General features: G+C 29.9%; 1 protein-coding gene across 5 annotated transcripts in view; it reads left to right on the forward strand.

The window, feature by feature from the left end:
- The window catches only part of LOC106685994 (beta-1,4-glucuronyltransferase 1), a 397,426-nt gene extending 382,798 nt beyond the window's left edge, over positions 1-14,628 (forward strand). For all 5 annotated transcript variants that reach the window (XM_067049492.1, XM_067049493.1, XM_067049495.1 and 2 more), the window contains exons 5-7: positions 8,293-8,848; positions 8,998-9,243; positions 10,056-14,628. In XM_067049492.1, the coding sequence (XP_066905593.1) occupies positions 8,293-8,848; positions 8,998-9,243; positions 10,056-10,253 (1,000 nt within the window). In that variant the 3' untranslated portion in view covers positions 10,254-14,628. The remainder of the gene's footprint in view (positions 1-8,292; positions 8,849-8,997; positions 9,244-10,055) is intronic.
- The last annotated feature ends 1,604 nt before the right edge of the window (positions 14,629-16,232 follow it).

The raw sequence follows: 16,232 nt of genomic DNA on the forward strand, positions 1-16,232 counted from the left end.
CTAGAAAAGGCAGCTCATGTCACTTATTTTCCCGGTTTAGAAACCTAATATCGACAGTAAGGTGTAACCTTCCAATGTTTTACTTGTACTTTCGAAAGTACAACTTGTATTTTGTACTTTGTAGTAATCATTCGAAATAGTACAAAGTACAAGTAAAAGACTTGTACTATTAACTTGTACTTTATTATGAAACAGGCCCCTGGAAGGGGTACAAGAAGGCAATCCCTGCAAGCTTGGCCGTCGTGCGGGAGAGGTGTACAGGAGCCTAGAAGGGATATAAATCCTATTACTACAAGAGCCCGGTAGAGAGAAAGTTAGATATTTTTTATCACCAATTTGTGTCCAAAGCCTAATTAATTACTTTATGTGGTACAAAAGCTTATTTTTGCTACTTGATTTCTTACTCAAAGCAATTGATTATTCGATTTTCACCTTTGAAGTGACTTAGAATTTCACAGGAAACATCAGTTGGATAGGAGTGATGAACTTGTCCGGCCCCGCCATCAACTTGGAGCTGACAAAGGATCAGATTATTCATTGACTAAAGTGCTTAGCGAAACCCGGAGATTGCGCTAGAGCAATCAGAGTGTTCTCATTGTATGCTGACAGCCTGTAAATCATTGCTATGGAATCTATTCCAATTCAAAGTTTCCCAAGTACTCATTGCCTATCTTTTTTCCGTTTTGCCTTTTCATAACTTGATGAAAATAATTTTTATATTTTGATGTATTTTTTTCTATTCATTTTATTATCTCAAACAAAAACCCAATACATTATACAAAAATAGGAATATGTATACAATAATAGACATAAATATCCTTTCATTGCCTGAAAGGCATTTTTATGTAGGTGGTGAGATCCGCTATGTGCAGGGGAGCACCGTGGCACTTCCCCGCCATATGCGTTGTCTCTAGTGGGTTATTTTGTTGTCTGGCCTTATTATATTTATATTCAAATTATATAGCGTAATATAATTATATCAGTTTTTACGTTGTTTTATTTCCAAATTTTTGTACAATAGTAACCCTATCACAAAGTTTTAACCACAGAATATAAATTATATAATATGTAAATTGTATATAAATTATAATTTCATGTTGGAAACTGGTTGTGTTTATAAACTATAATAAATTAGATCCACTTAGCCCCAATACTTTTTATTTATTTGTCGTCTCCAACCTTTTGATCAACCTGGCCATTATCAAGTATAATCTTAATTTTCAGTTTATAGCCTCACAATAATTTTAAAAATAGTTGGAGGCTGTTATGCCCAAGAATAGTATAATACTGTCGACCTATATTTGTCATCTATACCATTTAATAATAATTCTTTTAATTTAAAATTTGATTTAATACTTATAGACTAACTTATCAATACTATATTATTTAATATAGTTATCTTATGATAAATAATCTAGTGTTTGTTAGTCGTAATACAAATTGAATGATTATCCTTGTTAACAGATATTAGTCGAAACGTTAGAGATGAAAAATAAATTGATAAGAAGTGTTGAGGCTAAATGGATTTAATTTATTGTAGTTTAAAACTATAATATTATTATATAAATATTTTTTATAGTTTTAACCTCTAGTATAGTATTGATTTTGTACATATTAATTATTGATTGATTATTATTCTAATTAATAATTATTAGTGAGTAGTAGCTGAACATTTATTACTTTAAAAAAATTATCAGCTATTGGTCATTATCATTATTAGGTCATTATTGAGCTTGTTCAATGATTATTCATTTTTATATCTTAAAGTCTCCTATTCCCGTTCGATCGTAAGATCGAATGGTTTTGTTTTTATCATTTTTGGTTTTGATTTTGATCTTTTTATATCTGTGTTCAATTAAATGTCATTTAATTTCAGCTAGATATTTTCCTCATTTCCTAAATAGTCGTACAGGGTTCAAATGTCTCATATTCTAAAAAGCTCTCTCTAAACTAAATTCAATACTGTTCATTTAAAACAGTGATAGTAATAACTAATTAAATAATTACAAAAAAAGACAATTCTTTTACATGCATCATAATACTCGGATATATTCGAAAAGAATGTGGTACAGCGATCTTTGTAGATAAAACTTGCATCAATCAACATAATAAGTTCATCTGGATTTGCGTTCTACTTACTGATTTTCTAAATTGAAGTTGCAGAATTCCACCGGACCAAAGCTAATATCGTATGGATATCATTGTTGAGTTCTGCGTAACCAATTTGCATTTTCCAATGCAGTTTCCAATTTATTATAGGACCAAATCATGAGGCCATAATTTCGAACTCATAAAAAAGTCGTAATAGGATCGAGCATTTTAGGAAAGTTTAATGTTGATTAAGACAGTTTAATTAACACATGATATAGGCCTTTCCATAGTTATGGCTACTAAACTGCACTCATAGGCAAAGTTTTTAATTAAACTTTATCGAGCTGGAGTAAAATTTTCCTGTTTAAACCTACCCTCCTCTCTCCTGGATAATTTCGAATGTGCATAATAACAGATGCTATTTTTATGCTTCAACTACCTCCATAAATTGAAAATATTAATTAGTTAAAATAAAAACAAAAAATGGTTTTTATTCTTACACCATTCTTCTTGGTAGTAAACTAAGTGTTTCAGGATTAAGTGACCTGATTGAATATATGGATTAAGGATCTCAAAATAAGAAACAAATTTCTTTGAAGATATGTCCGTGAACGCATTTTAGCGTTTTCATTATTATGAATTTTGCAGGCTATATTAAATAAATTAATTTGTGTAAACATAAAAATTCACATTAAATGTTGTTCAAAGTAATTACCGTGAGATCCGGCATTTTTCTTCCACAGCCAATCGGTACTGTAAATGTGTTATTGTTTCCCAAGTTTCATTTATCTCCTTTCATTCGTCCGTTACCCTGTAAATAATATAAGGCCTTACGTAGACTTTTTGTCTAATCAGGATCTGGAGAGCTTGAATAAAATACATATCCTGTGCTAATGTGGAAGAAAGATGCATGTCTTAACGCTCAACGTAATCTCTTTGAACAAAATCTGTATTTCAATGTTTACATTCCATTAAGTAGTAGAATATTTAATAGATATTAATGTATTGATTATATCCTAAAAAATATCAGATATAACTTCATAGGGAACTTTTTTTCTTGGAGGTCTTTAAGTCATATTTTTAGTTTGGACACTTAACCCTAAAACACCCTGTGATATTTATTACTTACTAACATATAACAAGTATATATGATCTGAATTATATTACAATGGCATGATACAGTCTTGTGAAGAATCTGCCCATTGGTAGAACATCTACCTATAATATTTCTGGAATAGAAGATCTCAAGACTATCTTCTTTTCATATGCCTAGGAGTACTATCAGGTATTCAAGAAGAACCAAAAGTAAAAACAATTGGGTTTGGGTGGTTAGGGGTTTATCTTGGATGGATTGGTATTTGGTTCTGGCCAATTCGCAACTTTTGGAACATTAAGATCTTTATGGGCATGATATTTGGGATAAAGTAGTATTAAGGATTTTGGATTATAAGAATCGGATACGAGAGGAATTTGACGGTTTTATTGGAGGTCCAAAGCTCAACTCCGTAAGTCCAAATAGGCCTTATTGTATTCACTTAAGTGAGTCTGTGTAATTAATAGAAATTTTAGGCTGTTTGTCTAGGAAGTGCTGTTGTAGTCCGAATCGACAGGCAGTTTTCTGTCTTAGATTCTTAGTTATTCGTTTATCCAGCTATAGTCCTAAGTAATAGGTCTGTTTGACAGGGATAAGCGGAGTATTATTAAAAAATAACGTAGGGATGGAAGTCATAGGTTTACGAAAAAGGTTGAAGGTGTTTTGATACGATTTATTCGAATTTGGTTGAATCCTCCAGTTTTTAAACTTCAAGGGTTGTGGTGTGAGACTGGAGGGCTTAGAATGCATACGGTAGGTCATTATTCAAATATTGATAGACCAAATATGTCAGCGGTATTAAAGAATCGTTAGTTTACATTTTAGAGTTACAGTTATATGTTACAATTTTTTTACCAGCGTACGTTTTTTACATCGGTGCTGAACTATTATTCGCTGAGCTGAATTCCCATAACGTGCAGCACAGGAGGGTGTAATTACTAGTGGTGATGAATTAGATCGTATGCCTCACGCATGTGTGACACATAATCGAAGCGGCATCTAATCAGCTGAGTTGGATTGCTTATGGAGACGGCGCGGAGTCACGCAATTCCTCGCTAAATTACTAGCGATATTTGCATGGATTAGTATACCTATATCAGTTTCAGGGGCAATAAACAGCTTGGTGTTCTTTGATTGTTTTCTATTCTTATTTAATTATAGTTCTCTACTGATACATGTATACACAGTAAAATGAAATAAACACTCGAGTTAACAGACAATTATCCATTCACGACTGTTTTATTCTTCAAATTATAACTAACATTCTCTCGACCCATATTTGATTATATAGTCCGTCTGTTATGTCACCCGTGGCATAAAATCAAATCAGACGAGAATGAGTAAGGGCATTTAAGCCGAAATTATAAGTGAGTGTAGTAAGGACTTATTTTGTATTATGCAACATTTCTTGGGGTCGCTGCTATTTAAATCTTCAAGGAATATATTTGTGAATGTAGTTGTACTGTAATTGATTAAGAGGATAAAATTCACTTAAACAAATTTAAGGAAGTATCGTAAATTTTTCAAGAATGAGATCGAAGATTAAAATTTTGAGTTCATCGTGTTTTTTTTATACTAATGGTAATTTACATAAATATGATTTTGATAATAAATAACTTATTAAAAGGAGTTAGAATTGAAAAAATGAAATGCGTTTGATATTCCATTATTATTATTCCCCTTATTTCTTTAGTTCTTAGGGCTCAGGTAAATTTGAGGATTGTCTTATCCTGAAAGATGTGAGTCCCCGCTAAAAGTTCTGTTTTGTTGATTGGATCGTTTTGGGAGTTTTGCCTTTTTGAGAGTTCTACAATGGTGTCGGTACTAGTATTGGTGGGGAAACTAGAGAAAAATGAATAATTGACTCAAGAAAAACTAACGACTCCACTAGATGAATTCACTTGTTAACACGTAGGTGTTGTGCTACTATGTCTCTAGCCCGGGTTCAAATCCCCCAACGGCAGATAATTATTTACTCTATTAAATCAGCCGTGAGTGTACCCTGTGGGTAACCTTATTTTGGTAGAAAACCTGGCAGTGATGTTTATCATATTACCTTCTAGCACAACTGCTGTTCAAAAAACAGTCCTTCCTTAAAAAGTACCGATTTTTGATCCTTAATGGTTTGTTTAGGTACAGGTATTTTTTTGACACATAGGTAGTTTTATCTTGTTAAGGGCTTCTGCAATATAAGCTTCTCGAAACTGAAAGCTTCCTTGCCTTGTTATTGATAAGAATTTTCTTCTAAACATTCGTACAAATGCCTTTTAAAAAGCATAATTATTCAAAACTGTGATCAACCCGCTTTTTAAAAACGTATTCTGCTACAATCCTTTCCTTTTTTTAGTTTTCCAGATTTTGTTAGTTAGTTTTTCAGATAAGTTTTTAGTTGAAGCGATAACTGTGTGATTTCCATAAAATTGATTTTTCCGTTTTATTACTTCCAGCAATAGAGATGGCTTAGAATATGCGTTTAGTGTTAATAATATTAAACTCATAATTGGATCGTATAGATAAATAACAAGCTTCGTGAAGAGCATTGCTGCACACTACAGTACGAAACAATTGTAAACTTATAATGAGAGTTAATTTTAATAATATTTGGATGGAATACAAAATAATCGTTGTCAGTGAAATTATAATTATTCACTATATAAAATTTTATAGTTACAGTTAAAATACATCTTTTCATTAACGTCTTAACACAATAATAAGGCTTTATACTGATGTGTTTTAAAATGTTCTTAGTGCATTAAACAATTCCGACGTTCTATAGATTTACGATGTCAATATTAACCTCGTAATTTTACTTGTTGCTCTTTGTATTATATTTTAAATAGGAGGATGGGTTATCTAAAGCTAACCCTCTCATGTAGGAATTTAACCTGATCTTTTTTACATCAAGCACGCTGGTCCCGGGGTCCCTTTTCGAAACTTGCAATGCCTAGTTGATAATATTAAACTTTTAAAAAGTAATATGTGTTGCAAACTTAAATTATGAAAGTACTTGGAGTAAATTTGTTATGCGTTCTGAAATTATATTGTAATACTGAAGGAGTTAGAGCAAGGACAAATGTTTGTGTCTGTCAAAGTAATTGGATTTTATTTGGTAGAAAAACAATTAGCATGTTCTTCGTTGTTCTTTAAGAGTAAACGTAAACTCTTTATTTATCAAATTAAAACAACTTTACCTTATTTTTCTCGTGGGTCTCCCAGGCCCCATGGACTATTGCCTACATTGCCTGTATAGATATTTCGTCACGGACCCTGTATACAGAACCCACCTTGGCTAATATAAAGCCATATTCAAACTTTTGCTGGGATCTTTCTCTCTATATTATCAGCGAATCCAGTCTTGCTTGTTTATCTCGTCGATTAACGTAATGTTCACTTATCAGTAAACTGTATTAGTTCACTTTATTTTTTTATTTTATCAATAACCAGAACTTTCAACTAATTTTTATCCATCGGAAAATACTGAATACCAAAGACTATTTATGAGTTTTACACAAAAACGCCATTGTAGTCTCAAATAGATTAATTCATTGATCTTACCAAATGTTCGTCCATTCAGGCATCATCAGAGCATTATTTTACAACTGAAAAAACACACATCATACAGTAAATGGAATTATCATTCAGACACAAGATATAAAAATTAAAAAAACAAAAGATTACTCAAAAATAGTTGGTGCTCGACTCCATACACCTCGTCATGGTACCTAAACTAGAACCATCTCCAAGAGGAGAAAAGTTGCCTACATTACAATATTTTACGAATTTTAAAATTATGATGAAGGTTAAAAATTCACTAAAATTATAAAGTTCAAAAAATAAATAAACAAAATTTTTTTCCTCAATAATTTATTCGAATTTAAATTAAGATTCCTAAATGTTTCATTGATATGTTGAATAATATGTCGTTAAATAAGAAATGCTAACAAATAATTTGTATTTTATTCTAAACGCGAAACCAGTTGCGAGCGCACCCTTGTGTACTTATTATTTATTTATACATATTAATAAATAATGTTTTAATTAAATTATTGACAAAATCATAATTCATATTTTCTCATTTACATGCACCTTTAAGTGTGCATATAATATAATAAAGATATAGGCCAGTCTCATGACTGATGCAGTATGAAATATAAATATTAAAGCGAAAATTTCTTCGTAATGTTTTTTATCGGTCACGATAAACATAATATTTTGTTGAAAATCTAATTTTTTCATTATGCATTTTGTGAAGATTTAACTTTAAGATATGTTTGTACAGTAAATTACATAAGTATATTCTGTGCAACAAGTTTGTAATATCACATAGCTGAGCCATGTCCTGCTGACTTAGTATTGAATTTAAAAAAAACAAAAATATATGTTTATAGAGGTATGACGTCAGGGGAAGGATACAGGTCCGATAAAAAACTTTACATAGGTCCACGCTTAGTGATAAAGTTATCTTTGAACCGAGCTTTCCTTACCTTCGAGATAAGTGAGATTGATAAATGGCCTAGCAAAGACGACTAGCCTCTTTCGTGTCTAGTCGTCTCGGCGTCCTATGCAAACAGTTACCGATCCACGTCGGATCTAAATTTCTTTCTTAAGAGAACATTTGCGACCTAGAATTGTTAATCTATAAAATTTAATAATTCAATGAGGCTTAACTATCTTCCATTTTTTCTGCTGATTTATATTGTGATCTGTTGATGATATCACTTTAAATTATTAATTAAGAGAAAGATTGTAGAGAGAGGAGGAACGTATTTGTCAAAATAAAATTTCTTAGCTACAAATATATGGTACATCTTATGTTTACGAGGCATTTTTATGTATTAACATAATTAAATGTCAACTTGTAAGCATTTTTATGACAATGTTATCGCTAGCCGATCCATGTAACGGCCGCGCTCTCACCAAGGAGGTGAAAACAACTTTTCTTTTTCTTGAAAATTCTTATCTATTACATTTTAACTAGCTTTTTTATAATCATGACCTAAATTGAACATTGATTTGTATTTCAAAATTTTATTTGTTTCAGTTATTTATATCTACATTCTGCTCAGATTTTTTTTTACTATATTAATTTTGTTTATTATGCTGTGTAGGTGCTGGGAGAGCATCACATACACCACTCATGCTGACTACACTTTCTTGGACAACCTGGAGCCCCTGCTGGACAGGTGGCGAGGACCGATATCCCTGGCACTCCACGCTCCGAGCACAGACTTCAACACTACCATACAGACGATCCGCTACTTGAGGGACTGCAGCCCTCAGCCGATCGCTGAATACGTCACTTTCCACATATATTTTCCGAGCAAGCACATGCCCAAGTCCATACCCCGAGGGCCAAAAGTGTTCAGCCAGAAGTACAACTGCAGCATCCCTCCACCTTGGAGCAACCCCTCGAGCTACAAGAGCCAGAAGAAGCTGCTGTATCCTGTCAACGTCGGCAGAAACATTGCCAGAGAATCAGCTACCACGTACTACGTTCTGGCTTCCGACATTGAGCTCTATCCAAGCCCTGGCGTAATTCCTGACTTTTTAGAAATGGTCCGACGTCAGGACCCACCTTTGCGACATAAGAATCCCAAAGTCTTTCCCCTGTCTATCTTCGAAATCGAAGCCAATTGTTCTCTCCCGAATGATAAGACTGAATTAGTAAGTAATGGAAATTTTACTTTTTTTTTTTTATTAAATGTTTAACTTTTTATTTTCAAGATTATAAATAATTGTGTATTGATATAAAATAGTTGTGTAACAATCAATAAGTGATTACAATTTTTCTAAAAACAACTCTTATTTTTTAGGTATCAATGCTACGGAATGGGTCAGCTATCCCATTCCACAAGAAAGTGTGCCCAGATTGCCACAATGTACCACACTCTAAGGAGTGGGCAAATTACACAGTAGGGGGAGGCGGATTGAAGGTATTCCATATCGGCAAGCGGATGGGTTACCATGTCCATTGGGAACCCATTTATATTGGGACGCATGCAGACCCTCTCTACGATGAAAGGCTCTCCTGGGAGGGCAAAAGTGACAAAATGACCCAGGTGAGTGATAAATCATAATTCTGAGACCTATGAAAAGTTTTGGGAATTAAAACTAGACTAAATATTAGATAAAATTTATGATTACTTTAGTTGGTATTTGTAAACATTTTTTAGACCTTTTAATTAATAATCTTATAAAATATGAAATTTCCTAATTATGACTATTTTTATCTTTTTATTTATTTTATGGATGAGCTTCACTATATGGTTTAGATTGGCTTTTTTATATTATTTTATGATATACTGTAAAAAACACAAAAAAAAAATAGGGTAAGTCTACAAAAAAACAAATAAGATAAATCCAGTTTCAACGTGTTGGACAATTGTTTTGTTTAGAGTTAAAGTTATTAAAGAAAATAGTTAACTATGAATTTTATCTTTAGTTTATTGGAAAATTTTCTCAAGATGTGCTGATGTGAGTCTGTGGTGCATTGGTAAAATATTTTTTTCTTTCTGTTATAAATATTGGTGTGGACAATAAATTAACATTAAATCGTAATAGCAGAAACAACATTCAAAAACTTACATTTTAAGGGATTGTAGTTTTTTAAAGTCCTAATTACTAAATATCTGAAAGCTTAATAGTGTACCTGTACACTACTTTCTTCATTACCATCAGCGGCTTAAATATGCTTTAAAAACGAGTATTTTTGAAATATTATACCAGTTATGGTATAAATATGAACCACAAATATTTAATAATTCCGATATGCTATCTATTTTTGGTTAGTTTTCTTTATCTACTGACTGATACATATACAATACTCTTATATTTACGTGATTATTGATTAAAAATGATTTATTTGTTTCAGGGTTATGCATTGTGCGTTCTGGACTACGAATTCCAGATCCTTGATAATGCTTTTCTTGTCCACAAACCTGGGATAAAAACTCTCAAAAAAGACCCAGCTAGAGCTATCCAAGCAGGGAAGACAAACTCTTTAATCAGAAAAATAATATTTCCAGAACTGAAAGTCCTTTATGGAACCAAGAAAGGATGTGCTGTCTGACATAGGCTGAAATCAATTGTAATAATACAGCCATTGTTTTATATAATTTAAATTTTATTTGGGATTTTAGAATATTGAAAAGGAGCGTGGATTTGAAAGATATTTAAACGGGTTCTTTTTTTAAGTTACTCGAATTTACTTCCTAAATTATTTTAGTCGAAATGCTCAATAGTTTTTTATTTTTTGTTTTATTCTTGACATTTGTCGGCTGTTTAATGAGGATCCATCGTGGTTTATTTGCTGTCAATGTAGCTTGCATGGTTGAGCTATTTTTGTTTGTATTTGTTACTACCATGATGTGTGATCCATTATTCATTCAGTCGATATCATTAGTTATGTTGTTCCTATATCTGTTAATTTTAGAACCATATCATTATAATATGCTTAGTTTAAAAATGTTTGTAATTCATACATTTACTTAAATTTTATTCCATTTTGTTCCAATTTCTGTTTTGTTCTGTTTAAGTATTATTTATATACAAGTTTATTTTTATTTTTAAAATATGAAAATAAGCATATAATTGTAGTAGAATGAAATTTTTTATAAGCTTGATATGGACACTTCACATGACTCAGACATTTATATTGATAATTGTATTTTGTGCATCTACTGTTTTATTTAAGTATAATTGGTATTTCTAATGAGCAGGAACACTGTTCACAATATGTAATTAGTTGCAATTTTATTAATAGTATGAAAAAATCAGGCATTGAGTTTATTAAGAGTGAGTGATATGTTACCATTATAGGTAAAATAATTAGATAGAGTGGAAAAGAAACTTTAATAATTCTCTAATGCATTGATATTTTACTCAAGCTTTCTTTTAACAGAAATTTTTTCATATATTTTTATTCTGTATTAGTTATTTTGATATTATTATAAATCATTTAACTTTTGCTTTTAAATAGTTCTTTTCCCTTTATTCTTCTTGTTTTATTCTTCTTGAAAATGGTGTTTCTGAAGAACAATCTTATCAATATAACACATATCGGCTTTCGTTTGTTACTTAACTATTATCAAGAAATTGAGTGCCTTAAAAAAATAGATAAATGATTTATGTTTTTACCCTCAAGTTACAAAATATAAAACTTAGGGTGTTACATAAAATAACATGAAATTGTAATGTTGTGTATATTAGAGTATGTATGTAATTAACCATTCTGGACTGTTTACGAAATCAAATTATTTTTAAGATTTTGTGTATAAATTAATCAACCTGATGTTAGCACAGAAACTGTAGTGCCATAAGTAGTGTTAGCGAAGAGGTATTATGATAATAAGTTTATCATTACCACTTTTATTATTTCGGCCTTGCAGCCAGTCCATCCTTTTTGGCTTAGTGCATCACAAAACTTCTATTCTTATCTATATGTTACTATTGATACATCTGATTAATATATAAATATCAAGTAATGGCATAAAAAATGTATAGAAGCCTTTATAGACTCAGATATATTTTTTAAGTAGAAATTCTGATTGTTCAAACTAATATATAATTCAGTAAATCTATTTTATTTTCATGAAGTTAATTAATGTAAATACTAAATCTGCTGCTTAGCTAAAGAAAAAGTTATTATTTAAAAAAAACATAGTGAGCTTTTAACTTTAAATGAATGCTTGTTATTTTACTGAATGTATTATTATATACACATGTAAACCTACAATTAACAATTGAATATTAATGGATAGCAGCTAAATAGAATTCATGATCTCAACAATTTTTGTTATCTCCATGTTTGAGAATAGTTTTATATCTTCACGGAGATTTATTTTTGTACTTTTTCTACAAATTATCTGTCTGAATACAATCCATCCTCCTACAATGAACTTGTGTGTATATTTAAAAAAGAAATTTTAAAACTGCTATTTTTATAATTAACAAAAATATTATGCTTAACTGTAAATTCATATTCATTTTAAATTAATGAATAGGTTGTGAACTATTTAGCTGCACCCATACCATAAAAGAAGCTTGCCTTTTCCCAAAGTTCGTTAACAAAAGGATTAAATATTCATGTTTATCCTTTTCTTTTATTATAATTTTGAAGTGGCTTTGGTGTTATTTGTTCCATATTTTTTCAATTTGTTCAACATACAATCATATCACTCTTTTTTTTGTTTTATTTTTATATTGATGTATTTGATTAGTCATTTTCTAAAATATTTCTCATTGTTGTCTACAAACTTTGAATATGTATTATGTACATGTAGTATTATATATAGCCAATTTTTATTCATGAGTTCATTACATTTGATTGTACGTTATAATTTTTTTTTTTTTCTTTGCTAATATTTCCTTTTGTCTTTTTTCCTATTTTTTTTTTTTTAAGTTTTGAATCATTTCTTATTTATTGATTTTTTTTTTTTTTGTGTGAGATTGTTTCTCAAATTTGTCAAAATATTTTTAAGTCATTTGTATTAACTTTTTTATTTAGTTATTTAAATTAATGATGAATCATTGAGGCCTTCTACTAGCTATTGCCTTATGTAGGTTATAAATAAGATACCAACAAATTGATATAGAAAAAATGTAGAGGACCTGTGATCAATTTTGTCCATTTTGCTGTACTCTATAATACAAAAAAAATGATAATATATAAATAAAATTACAAAAAAAAAGAAGATTAAAAGATTCTTTATGTATATCTGTTGTCTCCATCTATCAAATAATTGATAAAATATCAATTTGTAAAGTGTTGAGAAATTGGCTTGAGAAATAGGTTTTGTGATATTTTAAGAGTAGGTATTTTATAACTATAAGGTTTTTAAAAAAACAACAAATAAAAACAAAAAAATATATGTATTAAGATTTTTTTTTTATCTTTTTCAATGCTGATATTTATACTGCAGCATGTTCATACTCTTGTGCCCAACATTGTTGTTGATTATGTTTACTCTGAGGTGATGGTACCTCTTTTCTGATGGATTTGTTTTATAAGCATTCATGAAGCAGAAAAAATATATTTAAACGTTAATTTGGCATAAAGTATATAAAAGATATGAATTCATGGAACTAATGATTATGTAATGCACCAGTGTTTTTTATTTTTTTATGCAATTATTGTGATCGATCACAATTCGGTTGTGAACACAATTGTTCCACTTACACATCTCCCTATTTTTTAGTTAAATAACTTTGTCAAGTATTTTAGAATATTGATGAGTGAGACAAAATAACCTAACAGTAATAATGAACCAGTTAACTGAGAAAATATAGCATTAAAAGAACAAGTATTGTATATTTAAGTTCATCATAGTAGTATGCAATAATTAATTTTTACAAATTCTTTTTAAACAAATAACTTTTTAAACTTTAGAGGTCAATAAAGTCCCTTCAAGATAACTAAAAAGAAACCAACCTTTTAATTAGAAATCACATCTTTTGCTGACCTAAAATATCCGATAACTTTGTTCTTGTAACAATTAATGTCCAATAAATGTCAATGCCATACTTGCATAATTGCATTCAGAAGGTCTCAAATACATTTTGTTATACCTTCCAAATCATAAGTTTTAACTTCATTCCCTTATTTTTTAACTTATTTAAAACTGGAATCATCAACTAAACTAGATTATTGTCATTCTTAATACTTTTCAATTGTTTTCTATTATCTCTTCAGAAAATTTGAAAATAAATATGGCCTGTTTGCAAAAACCATTCCATAGAAAAATAGTGAGTATAATGTTATTAGTTCACAAATATTTAATTACCTCTTTTATTAAAGATTTTTAGTGAAGAGATACTAAGATTTTACCAAATTTAACCATCAATTCATCGATTTATTTTGATTAGAATCTAAATTACTTAAGCATAGCTATTGCTTATAAAGCTTAAAAACTGAAAAATCTGTATATATTTTTCTTACTTTATTATTTTAAAGCTGCTCGCAATATCAAAGAAAATTCAGTAGTTTAATAAGACTTATTAGCTGCTTACGCTATCCCAGAGCTATTTTCTCTGATGTAATTTTCTAGTGCCATTGTAATTATAACAAATTCTTTGTTATTGTTGCAATGTACTAAATTTTCTTTATCTGCTTCTTGAAGTCAACTAAAAACAAATTTCAGTATTTTTGATCATTCAGTAAATTATAAATTGATTGTATAGTGACTGTATGACTGGAAGATTGTAGAATATGAGTGAACGAGTTATATATTTAATGCATATAGAAGGAATAAGTCTTATCTAATTTGTAAATATTTGTTATATAAGCAACATTTCATCATATACATACATAGTAGATTTATAAATACATGTTTGCTCTAGGCAAATTATGAAATATATTTTTGCAATGTTTTAGTCATTGTATTTTTAAAATGTATCAATACTTCATCTGTCCTTTTAAATAATTAAATAAATCCGTTCATAATGAAGTTTTAATTTCTGAATAAACCTTTCTGCCACTTTTTTTTTTTTGTTATGATATACTGAGATTATTCTGTTATTACTGTTATTATACAAAATAAATTGAGGAAAGTGGCTTTCAACTCTCAAAATACATTAAAGAAAGTCAAATCTAATGCATGAGCATCTCCAGAAAAATAAGAACTTGAGAAAAACATCATTTTTAATTAATGAATAATAGAATATTCTAAGAGAAAAGAATGAAATGTGGTCTTCTGAACTTGTTTCAATGTTTAAGAAAGGAAATGTACATAAAATTTATTGAACACTGAACATCTGTTTTATTGTAATTATCTAACTAAAATAGTGTATGTGAATTTTTATCAGTTTGGTAGGTTTTTTTCCCTCCTTATGATACAATGGTGGGACTGATGTCAATAAAACTTATTTTCTGTTGTTATAAAGAGTCTTGAGAAAATTTTAAATTATATCAATCTACCATCCACCACTTTTGAAAGAAATGGTAGAGGATAAAAAACTAACAACAAATATTTTGTCCACTTTTAATATAAAAAATACCTTAACCAATTTAGATCAAACTTCTTATTTTTGTTATTTTGAGTCATAAAAAGTTTTTTAGTGACATTAAACTGTTATCCCCCATCTTGTGAGAAATTGGCCTGTGTTCTAAAATGTAGATTTTAGAATCAAGTAATTTTACTTTAGCATTTACTTTTCATAAAAAACTATAAAGGTCCTGTTTGTGGCCTGCTCCAGGGGCAAGTGATCTAACTGTTTGTTTTGGAATACTCATAAAAATTTACAATCAAGTCTTGTGAGTTTTCTAATCACACCAATATGGGAAACCTTCTAGTTAGGATAATATGATGTGTTCAGGTAATCAGAAACACATGCTGCTTTATTTGACCGAGCATAACCAATGATTCACAAGAATATCTTGTAATTCTTGTAAAATCATCTTCACAAACCTTGAAGCATTCATGAAGGCTCCTCCTTGAAATAAACTCAGTATATGCCTCCAAAGAAATGTATTGTACAAAGTATGGTAGTTCTTCTCCCTGACTCTTTAATAACCATCTGGATTTTTAAGGGCAATTCTCATCTTCCCAGAGATTCAATTCCTCCACTAGTCCAAGACTGGTGTTCTCAAGCAAATTTTTGTACCATCCGTTTAAGCATTTACTTAAAATGGGAAGAGGAGACTTAAGTTAGTTAAATCGAACAACATTGAAAAAGTGACTAAAATTGGAAAAAGTTGTGATTTGTTAGTTGTTTGAAATTTAAATCTAGGATATTTGAGGTCTCTGAAACTGAATCTGATGTCATAATGGATTTGGTCATTAGGTTACCAAAACATTAAAAGTTATTGGAAGATCAATACTCAGGGGTTGCTGAATCCCTTTTAATCCAAATTAAAAGTCAGATTTCACAAATTAACAAAATCAGTACTGGATTGAATTAGATAAACTTACTCTTCAAAGATTGGAAAGAATTTTTATAATCAGTAATATATTTAGTTGGGCAGAGTGTCTATGAATCCAATGCAATTTGTTACTGATTATTTGAAAACACTGACCTCAGACTCAGCTTCATTAACCTTTTAAGTAATAAT

This window comes from Halyomorpha halys, unplaced genomic scaffold, assembly GCF_000696795.3.
Source record: "Halyomorpha halys isolate HHAL.00 unplaced genomic scaffold, Hhal_1.1 Scaffold764.1, whole genome shotgun sequence".
In the NCBI taxonomy this organism is placed as follows: Eukaryota; Metazoa; Arthropoda; class Insecta; order Hemiptera; family Pentatomidae; genus Halyomorpha; species Halyomorpha halys.